This window comes from Oreochromis niloticus, linkage group LG12, assembly GCF_001858045.2.
Source record: "Oreochromis niloticus isolate F11D_XX linkage group LG12, O_niloticus_UMD_NMBU, whole genome shotgun sequence".
Taxonomy (NCBI): Eukaryota; Metazoa; Chordata; class Actinopteri; order Cichliformes; family Cichlidae; genus Oreochromis; species Oreochromis niloticus.
The window spans coordinates 2,720,815-2,746,884 of NC_031977.2; the positions used below are offsets into that span (position 1 = coordinate 2,720,815).

The 26,070-nt window shown below is 39.1% G+C and overlaps 2 protein-coding genes across 2 annotated transcripts; one reads left to right on the plus strand and one right to left on the minus strand.

Annotated features, from left to right (window-relative positions):
- Window positions 1-3,564: 3,564 nt before the first annotated feature.
- LOC109204545 (uncharacterized) lies at window positions 3,565-6,121 on the minus strand. Its single transcript, XM_019365616.2, has 3 exons — window positions 5,446-6,121; window positions 5,082-5,364; window positions 3,565-4,967 (listed from the first exon to the last, which is right to left on the minus strand). The coding sequence occupies exons 1-3, from the start codon at window positions 5,700-5,702 to the stop codon at window positions 4,605-4,607; spliced, it is 903 nt and encodes a 300-aa protein (XP_019221161.1). The 5' UTR covers window positions 5,703-6,121; the 3' UTR covers window positions 3,565-4,604.
- Window positions 6,122-6,207: 86 nt separating this feature from the next.
- Window positions 6,208-25,432, plus strand: htra4 (HtrA serine peptidase 4). The gene is made up of 10 exons (XM_003458999.5): window positions 6,208-6,759; window positions 14,632-14,731; window positions 14,829-15,033; window positions 17,464-17,658; window positions 17,777-17,809; window positions 18,374-18,488; window positions 18,599-18,656; window positions 19,554-19,649; window positions 22,364-23,147; window positions 23,205-25,432. The coding sequence occupies exons 1-9, from the start codon at window positions 6,336-6,338 to the stop codon at window positions 22,527-22,529; spliced, it is 1,392 nt and encodes a 463-aa protein (XP_003459047.1). The 5' UTR covers window positions 6,208-6,335; the 3' UTR covers window positions 22,530-23,147; window positions 23,205-25,432.
- The last annotated feature ends 638 nt before the right edge of the window (window positions 25,433-26,070 follow it).

Below are 26,070 nucleotides of genomic sequence, written 5' to 3' on the forward strand. Positions count from 1 at the left end.
AATGAATTACAATAATCCCAACAAATCCAAATCTAACAACTATTATAAAAAATTAAATCAAATATAAAAGATTTATCATACCATTTGTTGCCATCAGTTATTTCATCCGTAGTCACTTCATCATTCGGTTTGCCTTATTTCTGGTCACCAGGTCACCACAAATTCAGTGTGTATGTGGCTTTATCAGTGTAGCATACAGTAAGTCAAGACCATCAAAGTGCATATATAAAAAATATTTCCCTCTCTTACACAGCCTGCACGTGGAGTCTTGTCTGGTGTGGTGTGGTAAACCCCAGACTCTATGGATCTTGTGCTCAGAGCTTGTTACTGTGCTGCCATGATTAGTGCTTCTGTGCTGTCTTTCAGTCCAGCTTTGTCCAGCCAGTGGAAGGATTTCTGGATGTCAGCCACTTCCTCTATCTGCCGGTGGTACATACCATGCAGGGGCCAGTGCTTCCATGATGGTTCCTCCTTTTTCTTGGGTTTCTGCTGCCTGAGGTATTCACTGAGCATGCGGTCGTTTATGGCCAACTCCTGATATATATATATATAGAGAGAGAGAGAGAGAGAGAGACAGACAGACAGACAGACAGACAGATAATGCTTTACTTTGCTTTGTACTATTGCTTGGCTCATACAGTACAAGTGGAATCTATAACTCTTGTAAAAATTTAATTGTTGTTGAAGATATTTTATCAGAAGCCGCAGTATGGCTCATTGCTGTTGTTAATAAAAAAAAAAAAACAGGGATTTTTCCTTCTCCAGTCAGTAAGTGTTGTCTGTACTGTCAGATATGGTGTTATTTTTATTGTCTTTATGAATACTTGTTTGTTTCATGACTTTTGAATGTTTAATAATGCCGTACTCTGTTTGTCCAATATTCAGTTCTGCAAATCAGATGTGACAAGAATGTGCATCCTTGTACTGTAAAGCCTCACTGTTCTGAGTGATAATAACCTTTTTTATAGCTGCATCTTAAGGGAAGCCACAGAGTAGTGGGAAAAATTTCCCTTTGATATGGAGGCTTTACCAAGACTTAAAATAAGAGATTATTGCTGATTGTATACTCTTTCTCTTTCATTTTCTTTTAATTTTTATAAAGCACTTCAGGATTTCCACCTGATGGAAAGACAGGGAGGAGGGGTTTTTTTTTCAAAATGAGAACAGTTTACTAATAACTAATCATTTTGTTTGCTTTAAAACAGGATTGTGTGAGTGAGGAAAGTCTGTTGGGAGTGCTGACTGTCTCTGATGAAGCAGTGCCCATTTCTTCAAATCCTCTCCACCTCAATTCAGAGTCTACTAACATTCTTTTTGAAGGAGGTATTTTAATGGAGGGCCTCGAGAACCTACCTCAAGTACTTTGCCTCTTGTTTGGGGCTGTTAACGCTTTATCCTTGGCCTCCCCTTAAGCCATGAAAAACAGTTTCATATTTATTCAAAGACTGATGCTTGGCTTGGGACAGATGCTTTAAGAGTCAGAATGTAACTAAATAAGTCTCATACGTGAAACTAAACTATGCTTTGTGACACTATATATGTACATGTAAAAACTAACAGGAAGGCTGGCTCTGTGGTTGGCATGAAGCTGGACACTCTGGTGGCAGTGGCAGAGAAGAGGACATTAACGAAACTGCTGGACATTATGGACAATGCTGGGCATCCTCTGCATATGGTCATAAACAGCCAGAGGAGTCTGCTCAGCGACAGGTTGCTTCTCCCAAAGTCTAAGACCAACAGACTTAAAAACTCTGTCGCACACAACATCAAACTGTTTAACTCCTCACTGGAGGGGAAAGGGAGGGGAAACAGGAGGACAAAGGAGGGAGGGAACAACTAAGCTGTAATGCTTTTCACCGTGCAATATTTTTTATATTTGACTGTGCAACAATCACTGTGCAATAGACTTACAATAGTTGAAATGTGCAATAGACTTGGGCTGTCTACATCTCATCAATGGGTATATTTCACTGGTATTCCTATTTATCCTATTTATCCCTATTTTATTTTTTTGGTAGTCCAACTCTGTAACATGTAACTTCTGTTGGTGCTGTGCTACTGTAAACTGAATTTCCTGGAGGAACCCACCCAAGGGATTAATAAAGTTTTATCTAATCTAATCTAATCTAATATGTGCCTTAAACCTGCATTCTTTTTAAAGGCCAGCAGCGGGCATTATCTGTGGTTGCACGCACATGGGAAAATGGCTCTCTAACCTCTATAAACACTTTGCTCCTCACTTATGGTCTCAGTTGCTCAGTGTAGGGAATGTTATTTACAGCTTGAAGTCCATTTTGTAAATTTTGTTCATCTAAAGTGTCAGAAAGAAGGATTATCCAGGAAATACTGATGGCCTACCGACTTGTCAATCATAAGTCGGTAAGCAATGAGCATGCAGTCTGATAATCAAACTCATAATCATAATCATAATCTCTTCCTCCACCTCCCATTCGGTTTCATAACACCAAGATGCATGGCAAAAATGTTCATCTTCAGGCTTCAAAATGGAAACACTTGGGTTCTGGCTTCCTCCCACAGTCTTCAGACATGTGGGGTTAGGTTTATTGGTAACTCTAATATGCCTATAGGTGTGGATGTGAGTGTGAGTGGTTGTTTGTTTCTGTCTCTCTGTGCTGACCCTGCATCAGACTGGTGATCTGTTTAGGGTGTGCCCCACCTCTAGCACAGTGGCAGCTGGGGTAAGCTCCAGCCCCCCCCCCGAGCCTGATAAGGCTAAGTAGAAGAGAATGGATGGATGAAAGTTATACCAATACCTGTTGCCCTTGACTTGTTGTGGCAATTTTCTGTGTTTTTATGTGGACAGAGATATTTTTCAAAATGAAAGTGGAAAATGCAGACTTCTCACATGTTCTAGAGATCAAGCTCACATTAATCTTATTAAATACTTTTACACTGACTTCCAACTCCCCTCCAAATTTGTTTTAAAACTCTCATACTTACACACGTTGCACTAAATGGACACAATCCACACTGCTTATTTCAAAAGCTTGTTAAATACATTCCTGCTCGCAGCCTTTGTTCACAGGCTCAAAATGTATTAGTTGCTCCTCATACAAATTTTAAAGACTAGGCGTAAACAGCCTTTTGGTCGGTGGCACCGGGACTTTGGATCAGTGTACTTCTACTACATTCAGCTGACTCTGTGGACTCTGGCCTTCTGTTGAGATTCTTTTGTTATCATTACTTGATCTGTTTTTTATTATCTGGTAATTATTTTTATTTTGTATTATTTTTATTTCATTTGAACATTGTTTGTATTGCTATTAACTGTGTTTGCGATTATTCCTAGTTTTTGTATGCCGCTTTCTGACTTTATGTCTGTGCACAGCGCTCAATAAATAAACATTACTTACTTAGACAGTGACTAGAGTTACACCACCTGTTGCTCTGGCGTTCTTTTGACTGTGCCTGTCATTACTTTTGTGTGTTTTTCATGTGGACCTAAAGAAAAACCCATTTTAAAAAAAATACACACATTTTTGGCACGATAGCCTTAAAGCATCCACACTCTGCAGTTTAATGTTCACTGTTAGAAATTCCCAGGATACACATATCGATGTGGAAAGTGTGACAAGTGATAAAAACAAATTTTTAAATGATGCATTTACTTGTAATTGTGAGTACTGATCTGTTTGGCCTTCTGGCTCACTGCAGTATTAAAATCCTGCGCTCTAATTATACACCACAGACTGAAGACAAAAACGTTTTGTTCCATTTATCATCATTTGCATTATTATCTCCATTAATTGGAGGCCCTACATCACCCTTGCTTTCCCACACAAAAGCCACATACATATACCATGAACCGTGCTGCAGCTGCATTCCATTGTCCTTTACAGATTTTTACAGCCGCTAGGACACATTTCTTAATACTTAGGTCACTTTTGCAAAACTCTTCACACAATTCTCCTAACTGACCCTCAGCTTGGCAAAGCAGTTCATTTCACATTCAAAATGCACTACAACTACCAAAACACTTTATTCAGGTCTCAAATAAACTCATTCTTCCAGAACACTAGCAAAGGTTGACAGCCGACAAACACTTTGTCACCCACAAAACAATGACCTAAAAAACACTAACAACATGTAGCATTACACAGTGTTTCCTTGTGTAAAACAAGGACACATCTCTGTTCATAATTTCAATATATGTTACTGGAATGAATCAGACATCATGCAGAATTCGTTAATATTTGTTTATGTATTCTTATTTTTTTGCACTAAGTAATCCCAAAATACAAGAATTTGTATACACACCATCCACTGATACACATACAATAGTAATGCTAATCTACTCGGTCTTCTCCATTTGGCCACAGGTTCTCATCCACATCACATCTTATGTCATCTAGGGCAATACACCTAGGAAAGAATCTTCTGGCATGCCTGATCCATCCCTGGCAATCTTCTGCTGATATCTCCAGGCATCCAGCATTCATTGCATCCAGGAGGGACATTTGATCATGTGGATGATGGTCGTAAACCTTCCACCGCCATGAGGAAAAGAATTCCTCTATGGGGTTGAGGAATGGAGAGTAAGGTGGGAGGAAAAGAGACTCCATTCTGGGATGGGCTGCAAACCACTAGGTGACTGCACGGGAGTGATGAAATGCCACATTGTCCCATACAATTATAAATGTTGGCTGATTCCTTCTCTCCGCATCCCTTTCCTCACCTAGCACAACCCTTCCATAGAGATCATGCAGGAACGCAAGGAGCCGTTCAGTGTTGTATGGCCCAATTAGTGGTCTGTGTAACAGCAGTCCATCAGTGGATATTGCTGCGCACATTGTGATGCTGGCACCCCTCTGGCCCGGGACATTCACTGTGGCTCTCTTCCCAATCACATTCCTCCCTTGTCGCCGTGCTTTGGCCAAGTTGAAACCTGCCTCATCCACAAAGATGAAAATGTGGTGTGTTTGCCTGCCTTCAATCTCCATGACTCTCTAACATAAATCCACAAGGCAACATAAGCTGTTACAGTAGTAAATTTGTAAAAATTGTCTTTGTGTGTGTTTGGTTTTGTTCAAAAACAGATCTGTATTTTTTTGTGATCTTACCTGGACATACTGGTTCCTGAGTTGCTTGACATGTTCAGAGTTCCTCTCAAAAGGCACAGTGTACAACTGTTTCATCCTGACCTGATGTTTTTTCAGGACTCTAGAAATTGTTGTTATGCTTACACTGTGAATATTTGCGAAAGTAACGTTGTCTGCCAAGACTCTGTGTCTAATTTCAGTGAGTTTTATCCCATTGTTTCTGATGACCATATCAACAATGGCAGTTTCCTGCACATCAGTGAACATCAGTCCTCTCCCTCCTGTGTGAGGTAACCATTGAGTCCTAAGCAGAAATGCAACAACAATTACACAAAAGCTTATTTACTTCTGAAATGTGCAAATGCCCTTGCAGAATACAAGTTACCTGTTGGTTTGCCGGAAAACTCTAACAAAGGATGCCACTGTAGAGCGTTGCAGATTTGGCTGCACTCTCTGACCAGCCTCTCTCATCGAGTGACCATGATTTACTACATGATCAATTACAGTAGCTCTGATCTCATCTGCGACTACAGCTCTTGATCTTCCTCTTATTCTTCTTCCACCACGCATACGTATTCCTCGCCCCCTCCCAGCCACTCTTCTTCCTCTTTCAGCCACTTCTCCATTTCTGGCTGGGTCCATGTTTACATCACAAAACAAACCTATTCAGCAGTTGTCTCCTTTTGTAATGAAATTGAAGGAGTAACACCTGTGTAGATGTTCATCTACAATGAGAATCAGCTGTGGCTGGTTAAACTGCATTTTTAGATTTAAAATATGTTTCAATAAAATATTGCTGTTGAATTTTGCTGTCTTATTCAGTTTTGCATTATGTTATTGTTTTGACCATAAGTTTAACAGTTTTGAAAACAGTATGTAAGTACATGCAAAATGTCCTGTACGTACAAAGATTTTTGGCAGTTGTTGTGTCTGAGTGAGAAAATAATTCATGAAATTTGAGAGATGTAGTCATTGAATGCATTTTGTGCCAAAACAATGATAACTGATCCTCAGTTTAGCCCACATAGACTTCTGTTGTGCTCACTGTGTGAGGAGTTTTGCAAAAGTGACCTAAGTATTGCAAAATGTGTCCTAGCGTCTGTAAAAAACTGTAATGTGATACAGCACGCAGCAATACGAAGTAGAAGCCAGGAGCAGCATGCTGCAACTCGAACCTCACTGCCGTCAGTGCTGGGGGCTGTAAGAAGAGCAGCTGCATTACACCTGCAGCCTCTTTAAGAGCACAGAGACTGCTGCAAACTGATTCTTCACACGATGAAGAGCCTCGCTTACCTCACGCTCGTGTTCTCTGCAGTCCATGCAGGCCTGCTAAGAGAAAGACAAACCTGCCCACAGGTGTGTGCCGCCTCTCAGTGTCCTGCCCCACCGCACGCGTGTTACTACGGCCAGGTGAAGGACATCTGCGGCTGCTGCGTGGTGTGTGCGGCCGGGGAAGGTGAAGCGTGCGGGAAGCGCAGCAGCGGCCACCTGTCCTGCGGTAACGGGCTACGGTGCGACTCAGGCCCGGGGAAAGCCGGAGGGTTCCACAGCCTGTGCGTGTGTGCCTCCTCCGGCCCGGTGTGTGGCAGCGACGGCAGGACGTACCCCAGCATCTGCCGCCTGAGAGCCGAGAACAGGAGAGCCGAGCTCGGAGAGACCTCGCCAGTGTTTTTAATCCAGAGGGGTCGGTGCGACTCTGGTAAGCTGTGGGATATTAGCTTTGGTCTAATATCCCATCTTTGACGTTTTCCTCTTTCTTTCATTTTTTCTTTAATAAGAAATCTGTGTATAACTGATATGAAACAGCAAAAAGAAGAATAAATTGTAAAAGTTAAAGTTAAAACTGTGAATAATACTGAAGAATGATCTTATAAAAACATTTTCTGTGGAGCAGGGAAAGTAACATAAGTGATTTCAGAGAAGCCAGAGTGCATGTCATGACACGTGATGACACAGTAGCCTCTAAACAAAGGGGCTAACCTACTTCTGCTGCACAAAGGGTTTGTTTTTTAAATTTTTTTTTACATAAAATCGATAATGAACCAAATTAAAAATGCATCCTCATACTTCTGTTTCTCTTTACGTTATACTTTTCTGCTAATTAAGTCGGATGAATAGTTTGATAAAGATGAACTAAATTATACAGTGTAGTTAATAGAGTAGTATAAGCAATGTTATAGCTGTGTAATAGCAATCACTTTTCACATATGAACTTCAGAAAACTTGGGAACTTTTCTTAAAAGTACACAGTTGAGGTTTCTAGACTTTAACAAGGTAATGATGTTGAACAGCATATCTTTCCTTAACACCAGTGTTTCTGACAATGCAGAAGTTCTGTTGCTATTATACACTGTGTATAAAAGATGGATACAGTGATGTCACCCAGTTTAGCACTATGTTGAGTTTTTGATGAAATTTTCTGGACAAGCCTCTTACCACCAACCATCCATTTAGGACCACAGTGTATCCATCTTTTGATAAACCCAAGAACAGGAGGGCAACAAGCCAGTGAACTCCTAGTTGCCAGTCCCAAGCCAGGGTAAATGGGGAGTGCTGTGTCAGGAAGGGCATTTGGTGTAAATTCTTGGCCAAATCAAGCATGTGGATCATAAAGAATGAGACTCCCAAACTGGACTGGTTGGAGCCCGAATTAACAACTCAACCTCAGAAATTGGTTCAGTAACCCACTGAGCCATTTTCTGCTGACTAGATGTCAAAATGGTCTACTGTACAAACATCAGGGCTAAAATCAGCTTAAACTGGGTTCAGAGTTGGAACTTTCAAAAATGAGTGGCAGATCAGATGCTTTGGAGGACAAAATTCTGCCCACTTACTGCTGAGATGTTTTTTTTAATTAGTCAGACAGACAGAAATGCTGTGATTTAATAAATATTTCTGGGGAAAGCAAGTGTGTGTGTGGGAGTTCCACTTAAGTGCTTACATAACTACAAAACTCTGTCTCTCCTGGGATGGTAGGTTTTCTCATTGTGTGTTGCCTGGTGATATTATTTGTATGGCCCTGTGGACAATCAAAACATACTGTTCCCACATACTAGTGATGACACAATGGTTAATACTGCTGCTGCATAGCAAGAAGATTCTGAGTTCTAATCCATAAATTGTCAAAGGAGTTTGCAGAGGTGTTGAGGAGGCAACGATTTTCCTTCACTTTTTAGCCAAATTTAGGGGGAGAGGGTGGTATCTTCTTAGCAAGGGTTAAATAGACATCTGGCAAAGTCATCTAAAGAAAAGCAGTGACTGATGTTGCATTATGGGGGGGTATAGGATTCACATTTCTTGGATTTATTTAAATGTTAAGCCTCAGCTGGTCTGTTGCTGCTCCTGTGATGCTGAAGATTGCTGTAAATCTCAGATTTTTCTATTTCTGTGGTTCATGGCCACTCATCATCACCTGTGCTTTTTAATTTCACTCATAAAGCTAATAAATCATTCCCCAGAATGTGTCGGACTCGAAATCATCTACCTTGGGAAAAGTTGTCTTCCTGGAATATGCTGATATAGAGAGCCTCATAATGTTCTGCATATTCATGTGACATAAAACAGTGCATTCTCAAATTCTCCACTGATGGCTTTTCGTTCTCCTGAGAGAAACCCAGCGCCACACTGCCACCCAAATATATCCTCTTCATTTTCCTTTCCTGTCCTATCCATTTTCAGTTGCACATTTTATCACAGCCTTCTAAAGAGGTGAGAGAATACTTCATGCATTAGACCTCCAACTGCTCGCCTATGCAAGCTGGTTTATGCAAATCTCTGAGCACTGACAATGTAGATGAGGCCGTAAAATATAAAATATAGCAAAAAGGAGATGGGAATATCCCTGTCAGAAGGATTAAATATAGCCTTCACTTTGCTCAGATACTGGCATCATAGATATGTGACCTCCTTTGTGGCATGTGAGTAGAACGGTATAAATCAGAATATATCACAAAGGAAGGCTGCACAGCACAAAGTAATCCATTCACATCCAATTAGATTTACCCTAAACTGAGGAAACTCTTGTATCTGGTATCTGCCATTTATTTAATGGAAGAAGTGGAGATGGGGACACTCAGTTTTCCCCAGCATGCGTCATGAAATCTAACAAAATGCTAAGCAGGGATGAATGAATGCCTTTATTTGTTACTTGCAGTTGCCTGCATCAAAAAGTCTTGTGCGTAGCATGGAACAAAACTGCAAAGACTTAACTACCCTAGTTGAGTCTTTTGCTTTTTCACCTGTCTGTATATCTCAAATTGAAATCTTTTATCTTGTGGGTATAACACGGAAGACCTCTCTAAATAGACAACTTAGTATCCCAAGAAATTCCTTTAAGATAGTCCCAGGCTTTCAGTCTACATTCAGTATTTAATGTTCACTGTCAGTGCAGCAAGTAATGTGCCTTTGATGTAATGATGAAAGCGGTTGTGGACAGGCCATCACTGTTTTATTCTTTGTTACCATGGTCTAGTACAGCCACGCTTAAACTGCCCCAGAAATTTACATGTAGTCTTAAGTAGAACTTTTTCTTTAGCAAAGGCTTCACTGTCTATGTTGGCCTACTATCACTAGATTTCTTCATGTGTCACTACTACCAACTGCTGCCCAGTGAAAGGTCTGTCTTTTCAAAAGCCAGCTAGACCAATGAATGAACTTTGCAATGATAAATTCCTGCAAATCTCTGTATAGCTGTCACAATAATATTTCAAAATAAAATGATTCTTACGTAATCTAAACATGTATATGATAGCACACTGGATGACTTCTGTTGTTATATTTCCAGCATCAGGACTGATCTAGCCTTAAGCTACCATTTATCTTATTAAAATCTTTATTTAGACTGCCATGCATACCTGAATGCTCCAATACAAAACAGACTAATGCAGCTTGTCAACCACACTTAAAATACATATCTGAAAATTTAGGTTTGGATTTATGTAATTTCTGTGGAGCTGTGAGCTGTGAGCTGATAAAGGCAAGTCTGCATTTGGAATTAACTGTAGCTGACAAACTATTATAGCATAAATCTGACCCGAAGCGTTCATAAGTTTATATAGTCACTCTTGATTTTTGCAAAGCTGGTTTTGGACTCTGATTCTGTAACACAGATCATGCTTTAGAAATACATTTTTGCCCTGTAATGTGATGAACAAGTCTCTGCATCAGTCATAGCAATTTCAGGGCCTGTGCTTGCTCTAAAAAAGATCATGTTGGGGATTTGCTCTTCAGTTGTTCAAAGGACACAACATGTCCACTTTCATAACAGTCTTCCACATACTGAATCTCCTTACGTTGCCATATATCCACAGTCTTATTGTTCATCATCAGATGTACGAGTTCATGTAGTCTCAGGGAAATTTTTGAAGACAGTCTAAGTTTTCAGTCCAAGAGTTCTGTGAACTTTGAACCAGATTTTAACCAAATATAACATAAATGGCTAACCAGTGGCTCAGGGAGAACATCCAAACTCCATACAGAAAGGTCATACAGCTACTAGGTCCTGGGTATAACCATTCCAAGAAGGAATGCTCAGCCTAACAATATCTCTTTGAGTCAGTAATTCCACTGATTGGTGGAGCTTCTCCTTCTGTGAAGTGACATTTGCTAACTACTGCACCTCAGTGCTGCCTATAAGTCCCATTAATACGACCTATAGGTGGCACATGACGTTAATGACAACACTATCAAATGAATGTAATTAATTTTGTATTTAATAAGAATTGAAACTACTAGTTGAAGAATTTTCTGGAAGGTTTTTTTTGCAACAACAAATGTGGCCCCCTACTGGTCATTATAAAGTAAGCAGGTTTAAGTCAATTGTACTTTGGTTTCAGACTTCAGACCTCGAAGTTACATCCATCTTTTCTATACAGTCTATGCCTTCTCTTTTGCTCTAATCATTAATATAAAATGCCAAATATGCCACTTGATCATAAGCACTCATTACTGACTAATACTAGGACTTAACTAATATATTAAATTGAATATTCTGATAGTAACTAGCACTTGGGTAAAGAAAAATGTGAAGTGAATTTATATCAGAAATTGCTGATGACCTCACTGCTAGCAGTCTACATAAGATAAAATGAGGACAGTTGCTGCCCTATAACTTGCAGATAACAGTGTGTATGTCGGGAGTCCTCTCGCTACATTTCATCACCTTCCTCTGCTGTAACCAAGGTGATCAGGAAGCAGACAGGCGAGAAATGTTGGCATATTTACAGCTACTATTTCTGTTGATACAAGATGAAGATTGTGTGTGTGTGAGAGTGAGAGAGAGAAAGAGCATCAACTAAACAGATAGTGCTCACTTGACTCTTGAACTATTTGTGTTCCTTACTGGCTGTGTGTAGAATACCAGGTAATATGGGCGTTATTTACAGAGGAGCATATCTTCAGTGGCTTGTAAAGCACTTTAAGTTACATGAATAAAACATGACTGAAACTAGAGGATGGAATTATATCCCTTCAAGATACTTTGTGATTTGGTGTTTTGATGATAATGACTACGATGATGGAAAGTGCCATCTAAAACATCATTCAGTTGGGTTGAGAGTTGTAATTGCTTAGGTCATAGCATGTGAGTGACGGATGAGATCTTTGTAGTGATTTGCTGTAATCTTGCAAAACTATGCCAGCATAATGGCCCCTACAGTATGGATCCAAATTTCTATGGAAGCTATTTTAAATTTACATTGTTTTTATTTGCATTTGTATATTTCAGGTCTAACAAAAGGTTAAACTACTTCATCAGTAGGGCTGTGCGATATGATGAAATATATTGGATGACGAAATTAAAACATCTGCTGTTTCATATTATACACTGTCATTTGTTTTGTGGTTTTGCAAAATACACTGTTTATTTTATTTTTTTCATTGTTTGGATGGTCACCACATGGATGCAGGCACAGAGAATATCAGCATAGCCATTAAAGATGAGGCAGAAACAGGTAGCTCCAAACAGAAGGACCAGTCAAAACAAATCGAGGACATTCCTAGACGAGGGGCTACCTCTGCATGGGCATGGTTTGGTTATGAAAAATCTGACACGGACCAGAAAACTGTACTATGGAAATTATGCTGCAAACTGGTCCCCACCACGGAGTAAAACATGACAAACCTCTTCTACCACCTACGCAAAAATCACGTGGAAGAGTATGGAGAGAGTTTATGGATGAGAAGCAAAAGAAGAGCGGTGCTCAAAATAAACCTTACTGTTAGAACAGGCTTTTCCCCACAGCACACCATGTAATAAATACTCACAAAGAAAATTGCGGCCGTTACAACTTATATCTAACAATACATAGTTTCATGCATCGGTCAAAACACTCGACTTCAGGTACACAATGCCCAGCTGAAAACACTTCACACAAGTCGAGTTGCCCGAGAGTCACAGAATTTACAGAAAAAGCACTATTTTGCCATATACATCGTTGTCGGGATGAGAAATGTCTTTTATCGGGATATGAGATTCTGGTCATATCACACAGCCCTATTCATCAGGTAATGCATGTAATTTTCACTTTACAACTTTTTTGAAGTGCCTAAGAACAATTTCTGCTAAAAAAAAAAAACATAATTTATTGGGCGCTGGTTTAGCTCACTGGGATGAGCAGGCGACCATATGCCGCACAGCTGAGAGCAGCTGGTTCGAGTCCGACCCCCCATGTCTTTCCTCCGCTTTCCTGTTAGTCTTCACCGTCCCTATCAAAAATAAAGCCATAAAAAGCCCCCCAAAATTGTTTAACAAACATAATTTACAGTATAAATTTGTGATAGAAATGTTGAATTTAATGTGTGATGACAATATGAAAACTTAATAGCAGCTTATCATCAAACGTAAGCTGTATTCATCTGATGGAAGATGGAGGTACACACAAGCTGGCAATGCTGTGTGTCATTTGTGTAATTGAGAGGATACTGAAAGCTACAAATTTATCCTGTCAATGCAGAGCTCACTCTTGATTTGTTGGAAGAGCTTTCAGAAAGGCAGAAATAGTTGGCATTTTGCCAAAGTAGCTTTTGGCAAAAACACAGACTGTCATTTGCATTTAAGACCATTTCTGCACAGACAAGTTTGTTTGTGCAAACGAACACGGCATCAGCTCAAGAACCTGGCAGCTTCAGACCAACAAGTTTGTTTACCGAGCTAAGGAGAACTTGGGAGATATTGCCCCCAAGTGAGGAAAATACTGTTTTCCAAAGCAGGGTAAATTCCATTTCCTTTCATGAGCACTCAAGTGTCAGATCAATAGGAAGCTTCTAAGCTATATTAGCAAAAACATATGGGTGGGTATTGTGTGTGCTTTTGTAAGTAAGTCTGTGATCCCACCAATATTAAAAACCATACAAGCTCTGAGTGGAGCAATAATGTGCCACTACTTGCCTGATAAGTATTCTGTAAGTCTGATAATGAAATAGTAGATTAAACTATTATCTTCATGTCACATGATACACAGATTCAGAGACACACAAAGCAATAGTGTTGATATAAATGTTGGAATTCTGAATAGGAGACTGAGTAAACTAGTGCATACAGGTGTAGGTGTTCTGGCGGAGGGCCAGGAAACACGGACACAGCAAAACAACTGCAGGGCAGATAATGTCCTTTTCTCCCATCTCGGCTTCTCTAATGTAAGCAAAAGTGCAGTCAACTTAATAACAAGTAAATGACTACATTCGATCTAGTTAAGACCTCTCTAAAATGACAAAACCCTAAAAAACATACTCATAAAAAAGCTTTACTGCTTAAATGAAAAATCTATAAAAGGGTTCATTAATAAGACAAACCAGTAATGAACTTACCTAGTAATAACTAAGTTTGACCAAACATTAACAGAAGCTGAAGATGTTTGTTGCTTCCAGCTCTTTGTATGACTCTTTTTACTATGAGATGAAGTACCTGATGACTGACTAATAGATTCATCTAGATTCTGAGTTGCTTAGTAGTTATTAATTTATTTCATCTGTCTAAGAGAACCATGCATGATCAGTTTACCAGCAGACAATTTCTGGAGTTCTTTTGAAAGTTAAGTCGCTGTTAACTAGTTAGTCCTGTCCCTTACTGTTGTGTGTTTGTCATACTGGCTGGGTTGGTGTCTGGGTTGATTTTGTGACAAACCTAAATATCTTATCTAGGTTATAACATGGTTAACATTAAGCAGTGTGCTACCATTCATTATGAGGATTTTTGTATATATATTTGCTTCAACCCTTAGTCATATAATCATTGTTAGCTTTTGTATAACTCTATAACTCACTGCTAATTTTGAATCAAAAATCTGCCTAACCAGTCTGAATTTGGCAAAAGTGAGATTGGAAGATGGAGAACACCAAAGTCAACAGGATTCATTTCCCAGAGATGATAGGTACAGCACAAATTTATTCAAGTTGCTTGATGTTTACCAAAATGGACTAATGGACTAAGGAGCCATTTTTACAGCTTCTTGCTTTCTTTTAAACAATACATGACTGTTTTGGAAATAAAGTTTGTTTAAGTTTTAAAATTTCATTTTTCTATTAAAGAATTTTTTTTTTGAAAACTTTTATGCCTTTTCTTTTATACTAAAAGGGGCACAGCATCCAGGAAGTATACGCTACAAATTTAACTTCATTGCAGATGTGGTGGATAAGATTGTCCCAGCTGTGGTACACCTGGAGCTTTTTCAAAGGTAAAACAAACCAAAGCAGAAAAAGGAAGTAGCATTTCAGAATGCTCTTTTAGATGCAAAATGACCTTTTCTATTCATTTTTTTTTTTTACTGCCAGAGTGCCATTTTCCAGTGAGGATGTCTCCGTGTCGAGTGGCTCTGGGTTTATAGTGTCAGAGGATGGCTGGATTGTCACAAATGCTCACGTGCTTGCCAACAAACAGCGGATAAAAGTTGAGTTGAAAAGCGGCGTGCATTATGATGCTGCGGTCAGGGATGTGGATCAGAAGATGGACATCGCTCTCATCAAAATCGATCCAGATGTGAGTGTCCTGCTGTTTTTGTGGAGCTCCCCAAGGGTTTAAGGCAAAATCAGTGGTGCGTTTCCTCTTGCTGAGTAGCTTGTCATCAGAGGCTAACATCAAAGTGTATTAATCCTCCACGCAAAGCAGTGAGAGAGTCATCAAGGGCCTTTGCCTACCAAAATTAGACTCAGTTCCTTAACATGGCCAATTTGCAGACTGAATTCCTTTGGGGTGTTATTTGTTCATGTATCATGAATTCAAAGCCCCAGCTATTTTTTGTGTGTATACTTACAAGAGCGGTTTTGAATAAAACATGTTACAACTTAGACTTTTTCATACAGAACTGGCTGCTTTGTATGGTAGCAGGTGCTCTATTCCCAACCACTTCAGTCAGACAGCACTCAGCATGAAGCACATGATTAACATCTTTAGGGCTGATCTGAATACAGGAGCACCTCAAGATCAGCAGAAGTTAACGAGAAGCATCACTGGATTTGACTGCTCTAAAGGTGAAGGAGTTTTCTGTTTTTAAAAACCTGGGAGTGGTGACAGTTGTACAATGCTTTAACACTCTGTGATACATTCTTTGTAGAACGGGTTCTAAAGCTTGCCTAAAAGGCATATTTGTTGTGACATAAGGGCCCATACCCCGGGAGGTGCAGCTATAAATTAAATTAAGCATTACAATCCACACTAGAGATAAATGGCGTGAGCCTAGCAAAGGAGGAACCAGGCAGAGTCAAGCTGGAGCATATTTTAGTTTGGCGTACAACTAAATATTTTTGTATAAAAAAATGCATTTTAAACACTCATTTCCACCGTAGGGCTTTGGCAACCTTTTCCAACCAGTGATAGTTAACCTTCATCAACATCAACAAAAATCTCAACAGAAAAAGAAGAAAACTGCTAATGATCCACTAATAATGTTTGAACAAGTGAGTGACTGGAGCAAGTTATACAGTGGAAGATTTTCTAAAATTCAACAATGTGATTTTTGCTTGCAGGACTAGTTTTGAGAGACCATAAACAGTTGGTCTCTGAATGAGTTGAATTTCACAGAGGAAGGATCATTTCACCAGTGGAAACCTTACAAAAAAGTATAACAGTTTTATTACTGGTTTATCTCAGGTTTAGTGGGCAACTCATATCTTCTGAGGCACTGGTTGGGCAAATTCCGCACTCGAATATCTCAAGAGGATAAAAGCCAGGACAAAAAAACACATTGTTCCTCTTGAATCTAGGTTTGACTAACGGACAAACTCTCCTCAGTAGTACCCTAGTGTAGACCTGTCCAGAGACCCTAAGTGGTGTGAGCTCTCAATATTTAGAGGACACCCCTCTACACGAAGATGGGAATCATCACCCTAGTCTACCAATGCAGAGGCATTGGCACAGATATCCACACAATGTTGCATAGGCGTGGCACCAAGACAGCCCTACAACACCCAGGACCTTTGGGAATTCAGGGCAAATCTCATACATGCCAGGGGCACTGGCACCAAGGACCTGTTTAATTGCCAAAGTGACCTCACCCCCTGTAGTGGGTGAGTCACCCCGCTCACTTCCATACTCTGCTTTCCCTATGAAAGGCATGTCAGTGGGATTGGGGAGATAATCAAAATATTACTTCCACTGCAGCATCCTGTCAAAGTTCAGCAGGAAGTGGGTACTTGTGATCTTGCCAGACGCGCCGAGTGAATCCTCACTTTATTTGGGTTCCCCCCCAAACTCATCACCAGGTGGTGATCAGTTTAAAGCTCAGCTTCTCTCTTCACCTGAGTATCCAGAACACACAACTAAAGATCTGATATAGAATTACAAAAATGATTGACCTGTGACCCAGGCTGTCCTGGTGCAATATGCACTAATGACACTTATGCCCAAAATATGTGGTTAGCACTGAAGTCCAATCACAAAACACCACTCGAGTTCACATTATGCAGGTTGTTTCTCCCAATTACAGCCCAGCCCAGCCCATTCATACAGCAATTTATTAACCTTTCATCCATGGCCAATTAACCTCTCTCTTGACTTTGAGAGGAAGCTGGATCACCCGCACAGGGAGAAGATGTAAACTCCAAACAGAAAAGCCAGAGATAAGATTCGAACCATGTTTTAGATCTCACCCTAGGTCAACACACCTGAATCAAATGATTAGCTCATTACCAGGCCTCTGGAGAACTTTAAGACATGTTGAGGAGGTAATTTAGCCATTTAAATCAGCTGTGTTGGATCAAGGACACATCTAAAACCTGCAGGACACCGGCCCTTGAGGCCTGGAGTTCCCCCACCCCTCTTTTAAGCTATTACCTCCTGGGCTGCCCTTTCACCCTCTGTTTGGATCAAACCCCTCTGCTATGACAGTCCCTGGATCTGGCTCTCCAGCCTTCTAAATTCAAGGTGGTCCTTAGGCCGGTGCTGTCATTTCTCTTTGTGGCTCACTCGCAGGGTCCCTTGCCCGTGCTGCGTCTCAGCCAGTCCTCAGACCTGCGTCCAGGTGAATTTGTGGTGGCAGTAGGAAGCCCTTTCTCTCTGCAGAACACTGTCACCACTGGCATTGTCAGCACTGCCAATCGCAACAGCCTAGAACTGGGCTTTAAGGACTCTGACATGGACTACATCCAAACTGACGCCATTATAAATGTGAGTGAATAACCATTATAAACCTATTGATGCCTTTCATTTTAACTGCCTTTATTTGTTTTCATTCTTAATGAACAACGGGTAAGAAAATGTTTTTGTTTTTTTGTCTTATTCATAGTATGGAAACTCTGGTGGACCGCTTGTCAACTTGGTAAGAGGATTTATAGTGCTGTCACGTGTAAAGAGATAAGACCAGGCCATTTGCATGTTTGTTATGCTTGCTGCTATGTAGGCGATTTTCTTGTTTTATTTATGACTGTGTGGACTAAGGTCATGATGTTGTTTTATTTAATACCCAGTATCTTTGCTCTGCTCCCTCAGGTTCAAAATTAAGCCTCCCACAAAATATTTTAGGACAAGACCCAAATATGGAGGTCTTTGCATTGTTACTATGGAATAAAATCATACAGATTGTATATTCATTTATCAAGGTTGCTGCCTTCAGCCCGCCTTCCCTAAAAATGCAACTTTTTTCTAAAGGAGGATAGTTGCCATCGAGATGCTGCATTTTTTTTAAATCGTCCTTTGCTGTGAAAACACAGATAAGTTATGACAATAACCAAGACTGAGGATTTGCATTGTGGGTAAAAAGAACACTTAATAGACACTGAGTTGTGTTATGTGCAGTGGAAGAAAAGGACACAGTACTGCTGTTTCTTTCTCTGCATGAGGCAAAACTGTGAAATGCTGCCCCTCTATTTTGTGTTTTTAACAGGATGGAGATGTAATAGGCATAAATACTCTGAAAGTGGCAGCTGGAATTTCTTTTGCCATCCCTGTGGACAGAATACGTCAGTTTCTTGCCGACTCCTACAACAGACAAGCCAGCGGTGAGCAGAATCTTATGTTTTTGTCACAGCCTCCAAGAATTCAGTTCATGATAACATTTATTCAGTGACAAAGTCATATATTTGTCATATATTTGTTTATGTCCCCTCAGGAAATTCACTACCAAAAAAGAAATTCATAGGTGTCCGGATGGTACAGCTCACACCATCGTAAGTAAAGGAAAATTCATTTTTCCTAAACTGTCCTGCATTTTAAATTAAGCTAGTACCAGTGCCTTAAACCTTATTTTTTTTTTTTAAATGGCCAGCAGACTCTGACTGCAAAAGTGCAGATTCATGTAAAATGCTGAAGTAACAACCTGCTTCTATTTGTGGATAGCATATCTTTAAGTCTCTGGAGGGTATAATTGGCTGTTTTTGACTACTTTTGATTTTATCTTTATATTTCACCTTTGAAGACTATTTACGTTGCCTTGTTTGACATCATTCTTTTCAGCACTTCACATGTCTGAATTTACAGTTTGTTTTCATTTTGTCTTATGGATCTAAAATCACACAAAAAACTCCAAGTAGGAAAAAGTTCCTTTTTTTTACTTTGAAAATCACAAATATCTTTATTATATCAAATGTCTATATTATCAAATAAGTGGCCAATTAGCAAGGAGCATCTTCATAGGAATTATAGTTTTAAAAAGTAGCATGTGCAGTTACCATTACCTATCGATCAGTAAATATCGCAATATGGATATCAAAGATATGAAGAAACGGTAAAATAACCAGATAAAAGTAAAGTTGACCAATTTTATTTAAAAAAAAAAAAAAAAAAATCTTATCTGGTATTCCTGTAATGTTGTCTTGCACAGTGAATTTCAGTAGGTTTGGTAAAAAAAAATAGAAAAGCATAACTTCTACCCCTCAGAGGTTTAGCTGAACTACGCCTTTTGTACTAATTATTGCCCTTTTGAAATATATAGGCATGTATTTAATACTGCATAAAACTATAATTACTTTTGTCATTTCGAAATAAAATGTAGCTGTTTGATGAGATATCAAACAAATTTCAACCAATGGGATAACCTGTTTCTCTGTTGCTGTATGATTGTCCAGTTTAATCCGAGATCTCAAGGAACGTGAGCCAGAATTTCCAGATGTGAGCTCAGGTGTTTACATCTATGAGGTAATACCTGGAACAGCTGCATCCAGGTAAGAATTGTGCTGCAATACATTTATTCTTTTGTGAAAAACGGATATTTCATGTAGCTTGAAAATTAATAGGTAGGGGGCCGAAATTTATTATTAGAACTCGGCATCCCGAGATCAAGCTCTGGATATTTTCTGAATAGCATCAGATCTCTGCCTGACCAACCTGCCCTAATTGTAAGATCATAGTCAAGCATCCATGCAGCATATTCAACTTAACACCTGCACCTGTTAGATTCCATTGTTGCTTGGTGTAGGTCTGACAATCTACATTTAAAAAAACAGAGACTCCAGCTGCTGGGTTGCAAAGCAGGCTAATCTGGTGGTAGCCAAACATCTAAAGAACTTCCAGCACAAAAAGGTGATGTAAGAAGAGTGGAGAAGGAGTTCCCTCCTGTTGCTTATGTGACAAATATGGGGCAAAAGATGGCACTGCCTCGGACACAAACTTGTTTTAGAGCCATTAGAGCTTTCAGTGCTTCTAAAATGTTTATTGTTATAAGTTAGGGCTGCCATCTCTGACGCACTGAGCCAGAGATTCATGCACATCTCTGATCTGTGGGTATTTCCTGCTATCCCCTGATATTGAGGGCAATTATCATATTGTAAACATCACATCAGGAATTCTGTTCGGAGTGATGTCAGGCTCAAACAGCAGCACCCTCTCTCTTCTTTCTCCTCCCAAAGTGTGTGCAGGGGAGTGAGTAACCATGGTAACTTAATGATGCTCTCTGTCTCACTCTGAAACTCTTATGATTCCTTATTAAAAATCTCAGATCATTATGTCAAAGCAAAATCAAGTATGTACTTTAATGCTAAAACCTGGGTATGGAGGTTATGCACCCAGTTCTTGTTTTCAAGTCTTTCAAGATGTATGTTGTACAATCATTCCACCTTAGAAAAAAATGATTATAATAAGTTAGAAAAGTATATATTCACCTCCACTAATAGTTGGTTAAATATCCCTTAGTAAGTTGCAATTTAACCAGATATTATTAGTAGCCATCAATAAGCTTCTGGTAGGATATTTGACCACTTTCTTGGCAGACTTGTAGAGTTAATTTAAATTGATTGACTTGGCTAGTCCAGAAATTTTCAAAAGGGTTGAAATGGCCATCCCACAAACTTAGATTCAAGCTTAGAATCATCAGTCAAACAACTGTAAATAAGTGCAAGTTATTTGTATGTGTCACCAGTTTGCCAAGGTCTGGAAGAAGACACAAATTGTCTTCCTCAGATAAGAGGAAATTATTTAAGACCCAGGAATTACTAAGGCTTGAGCCTGCCATGAACTAGAAATGGCTGGAACACTAGTGTCACCGTCAACAGTGAAGCGAGTGTTACATCACACCGACTGAGGGGGTGTCAACCAAGAAAGAACAGCTCCAAAATTGAAGGGCTTTCAAACTTGAGAACACTGTATTCGCGGCATACACTGGAACATTACATAGAGTAGGTGGAATATTGAATAAATCCAAGTTCTTCAGATTCACCTTAAATCAATAGTTAAACAGTTAAAACTTGGACACAATTCAGTGCTCTCAAACACACATCCATGGATAAAGCAGGCTAACATTAGACCCAGCTCCAACCTGACAAAAATCTGTGGACTGTGGGTCTGTGCCAGAAAACCAACACATTAAAATGAACTCTACCAATTCTGAAGAGAAGAATAGTCAAATTCCAGAATCTTGTTGATGGCTATTTTTCAGCCAACAAGTCTTTTTTTATCACATCCACCTTGATGACTCCTGATTATCTTTGATTATCAGAAGTTTGATTATTATATTTTGTTATGATTCATCACAGGTGATAGTTTTCTCACTCACCATTGTGCTATGTTTACTAAAAGATACTAACATAGTCTTTAGAGTTGGGTGATAAATTTCCTGGGGACTCATCTGAGCATAACTTTCCCATTATAAACTACACAGGAAAGGCATTGCTTCTTCAATATAATATCCAGTGCAGCTTTAATGTTATGGGTTTTGTTTGTTTTTTTAAGTCTACATTGTAGAGATTATTGTAGACACTTTCCTATTGTTATTCTAAATGCTACACTGTTTTACAGATTAAATCTTTTCAAAGTTGGATACCACAGCTGTGGGCCACTCTTCATTTATTTATGTATTTTCTTATTTTTATTGCAAAGCTGCACAGACGGGACTTGTTTTGGTACTGGTTTACAGAGTGTAACAATATCTGCTGTGAACTGGCATTTGGAGGCCTTTCTGGGTGGATTAAGAAATTTCTTGCCGTTCTCAAGGCTTTAGATTAAACTCATTATTCTTGCACTTCCCAAAGGCAATCCTGACATCTTTTTTATGGAAGACAGAATCCTTCTCTCTTTCTTTAGACTCTATATTCTTAATAGTCCTCCCATGACATTGAATCCTTAAGCTTTGCACAGAACACAGCAGTTGATTAACATCCAAGCATTATAGCACAACCTGTCAATTCACAGTGACAACTTGGATTGCCAGTCTAGTAACTTACTAACCTACTGTCATCCTGCCAACAGCAAGACGATCAGCAAATGTACATACCTAACATGCAAATATCTGCCAGTGTAGAGATTTACAATCAGTGAAGGGGTTGGGGGGGGCGGGCTGACACAGGAGCAGGCTTGTCTTGTGTGAAAGTTACTGGTGTTTTCCTTAGAGTTCCTCACACCTTTTCAGCTTGTGATTGATGGTATGGTGTTGATATCTCTGCAGGGGAGGTATGAGTGATCATGACGTCATCATTGGCATCAATGGACAGCCTGTCCACACCACTCAGGAAGTGAGCGATGCCATCAGGCACAGCACCTCACTCTTTGTTTTGGTGAGGAGAAAGGATGGGGATGTTACGCTAATGATCATCCCTGAAGAAACTGACTGATACCACTGTCTGTCTGCAAGTAGCTGGGTTTCCATCCAATTGTACTGTGCATTTCCAAAAAGCAGAAGTATAAGAATTAGCAGTGCCAAAATGCTGCAACATGCTATTACCTTAGTTTTATGGTTTACCTTTAGGATGGTTACAGTTTCCTCATCATAGAAAAGAAGATGGTTTTGTTATAGTCTGAGGCAGTTTGATTCTCAGTTAAAGTGTAATGACTCTTTGCTTGTTTTACTTTGCTTTCAAAATTGTTAGAATTCTGAAACAATTCACAAGTCCAGAAGAGCAAACAGTTGGATATCAGTTGGAACAGGGCACCAGTGAGACCATAAGATCTTTCAATTATGTAACATGTTCAAAATACCATAGTGGCATTTATAAAGATCTATGCCTTTTTTTTCCTACAGCTGTCATTTTCCTCAGCTGTCCATTAGTCATACAGAAACAACAAAAATTCAGTTTAATCATCAGACGTACAAATAAATATTTCCAGTCTCAAGTTATGAAGTTATGAGCACACTACTCATAACTGACAGCACATATGTCTGGTTAGATCAGCTGTTTAATAGAAAACTGTAGGAAGGAAATGGACAGCTAAAGTTAAATTTGCCAAAACAGGTGTGTTCAAAGAAATCCAGACCTCCCTGTATGGACTGGGATAGTCCATACAGGGAGGTCTGGATTTCTTTCCCAGAAATTTAGAAACATGTTTCTGTAGTGCATTGCATTTCTGCTCCTCAAACTTAAAAAATTTTGTTTTTCACAAGCAGACAGCTAACTTTTACACTGGATAATCCACAGACACCACTGTGAAGAGTTAGAAATACTCTTGACAGCGTGTTCTTGGATTTCTTCAGAGTAATAAGCATGCTGGTCTTTTTTGCATTATCAGCCCATACCCCATTCAATTTTGTGTGTTCCAAGTCAGTTTCACACTAAACTCTCTGTAAGGCCTCTGTCAGTGCGCCCCAGGGCAGCTGTGGCTACAATGTATCTTGCCATCACCAGTGTGTGAATGTGTGTGTGAATGGGTGAATGACTGAATGTAGTGTAAAGCGCTTTGGGGTCCTTAGGGACTGAGTAAAGCGCTATACAAATACAGGCCGTTTACAGGCCATAAGGTGTCATGAGTATCATTAACATAATTTCCTGCTCTACTTTGTAGGCAAATTTCCCCAGAAATGTTACAGCAAAATGAAATATAATAAATAGCTGTGTCAATGTTGGCAGAGGACCTGAATCATTGTGAGAATGTGTAGGTGTTGACACAGTTGTCAGGGGCACCATCTTATCAAAATTGTGCTATTTTAGTTGTTTTATTTACTTATATTAAAATCATTCAGATTCATGAATTTACTGAAATAAAAAATGTAGAAGAAATTCTTGAATGCCATGAATATTCAGCAAGTAAACTTGGTGGGTATACTGTGCACCACACATTACAATGAGCCAACATTTGCATTTGCACACTTCCATGTACTGTCTGAATTATGCCATATAAATTTTGTAGAGCTTTTGAATACACTGAATATGAGTCCTGAATATACAGGACTCATTGCCTATTATGTCAGTGTAGCTGACAACTAGATTGCTAGAAGTTGCATTACCATTGCTCCTGACAATAAATATATTGTCCTCATGTCAGCTGTTGTATGGACCCACCCTTTCCATGGTGATCATTGTGGGTGAATAAGTGCATTCAAACTATCAAGCACAGGTATGTGGAGTGCTCCATGAGTATCTGGATGCTGTATTTGTAACAGTCAAAAAGTTTTAGCACTTCTAGCTTTCACTGTAAGTGTCAAACTTTTATTTCAGACAGAAGGAGAATACTGTGCTAGCACAGATGATGAGGCCAGTCCTGTTAACTAGCTAACACCGGGAGAACTGTTAGGCATCACAGAAAAACCTGTTCTGTTGGGCATTTGTCTCATGCTTGTATACGTTTTTTTAAATATTATTATGTATTATCAGAGCCAGGAAAGATTGTAAATGTCCACAAAATACAGCAGCTAGGACCACATTTGAAAGAAAACATGGTAAATGGCACAAGTCAAGAATGTGTACTACATGAATAGATTTGTAGGGAGCATAATGAGCCACTTTGAAAAGTAGTATTTGAGTTGAAACACAATGACATTATTTTGATAAATAGAGAATTTCTCAGTTGTTTATCGTGCTGAGGTGGATGCACTGGTATCAACAAGTAGCTGGACCAAAAGTCTGGTTGGATAAACTACCATCCAGAGCTGTTCATTTATACATGCTATTACAATTTCTATTGAAGATATAATATAGTATTTATGTGGTGTTTTTAAAATTTTTAAACTACCCTCTGAGTTGAACGATTTTAATACTAAGAAAACAGAATAACAAAAATACCACAGTCTAGCTAAAACAGTAAAATCTTACAGGAAGTAAAGTCCTGTCCCCTTGTGTATACACTGTGTTATTACACAAATCAATTTACTTTGTTTATATATTAATTCTACATGTTCAGCTTTGGTACTGATTGATATCTTTTGTGTACAATGAATTAATAAAAAGTTTGCTAAAAAACAAATAACAATGTGATTTCTTGCATATGTATCTCAAAGGCACACGCGTTTGCTAATTACTTTGTCTTGACCTCAATAGAAGACATCTTGAGGTCAAGGAAAGATAGGAAGGAAAATTCATAATTGCTGTGCTCAGACTGCTTAATAATGTGACACTGGATGTTTCTGACAGGAGTCTCACATGTTGAAGCTAAACATCCCAGAAGACAGACTACAAGAAGCACTTTTAGATTCTTCACCTCTACATGAAATAACACTGTCCTTGCCATGCAGGTTATATGAAAGTGGACAATGTGCTGAAAAGTTAACTTCATTTCCAATGCAAGTGTTTTTAATAAAGAACAAAAAGTGAAATTAAATGGTTGTATTAGTAATATCTATTCACCTTGTTGTGAAGTGATATTTTTTAAAAGTTCAGATTATTGTAACATTAAAAACACAGTATTAATTTACATGACCTCTGTTACTTGTTAGTCATTGAGCTATATTCTTATTCCACATACAAATTCAGTTTTAAAAATCATATACTCATATTCTGCACACAGTAGTACACAGAAAACAGATCAAATGTATAACATGAGAAAATGTACCATTTTAAATGGAGTTGGGTCCAGACAGGACACAGGGGCAAGCAAATTAATGAATACTTTGAGCACAATTCAAACATCGGCAAGTGTGAGATGGGAAGCCTTCAAGGCATACTTAAGAGGGCAAATCATAAGCTATACTAGTAAGAAAACAAGAGAAAGAAATCAAAAGATAAAATATCTGGAAGAAAAAATAAAACTGTTAGAAGAGACCAGCTTTCAATCAGGCCAAAATAAAGAGGACAATGTAAAAGAATTATTACTATTGAGAACGCAATATAACAAAATGACAAGCGAAAAAGCAGCTGTAAATTTATTGAGATTAAAGCAACAATTCTGTGATCAAGGTGAAAAACCCAGCAAGCTCCTGGCTTGACGTATAAAACAGCAGGAATC

What these genes read in the sequence shown, in the direction of transcription:
- LOC109204545 (XM_019365616.2), bottom strand. Translation starts at nt 5,702, where the DNA reads ATGGACCCAGCCAGAAATGGAGAAGTGGCTGAAAGAGGAAGAAGAGTG. An exon ending in GTTTTCCGGCAAACCAACAG is followed by an intron (nt 5,365 to 5,445) that starts GTAACTTGTATT and finishes ATTTCTGCTTAG; the next exon opens with GACTCAATGGTTACCTCACA. An exon ending in TCAGGAACCAGTATGTCCAG is followed by an intron (nt 4,968 to 5,081) that starts GTAAGATCACAA and finishes GATTTATGTTAG; the next exon opens with AGAGTCATGGAGATTGAAGG.
- htra4 (XM_003458999.5), top strand. Translation starts at nt 6,336, where the DNA reads ATGAAGAGCCTCGCTTACCTCACGCTCGTGTTCTCTGCAGTCCATGCA. An exon ending in GTGGACCGCTTGTCAACTTG is followed by an intron (nt 17,810 to 18,373) that starts GTAAGAGGATTT and finishes TGTTTTTAACAG; the next exon opens with GATGGAGATGTAATAGGCAT. An exon ending in CCTGGAACAGCTGCATCCAG is followed by an intron (nt 19,650 to 22,363) that starts GTAAGAATTGTG and finishes ATATCTCTGCAG; the next exon opens with GGGAGGTATGAGTGATCATG.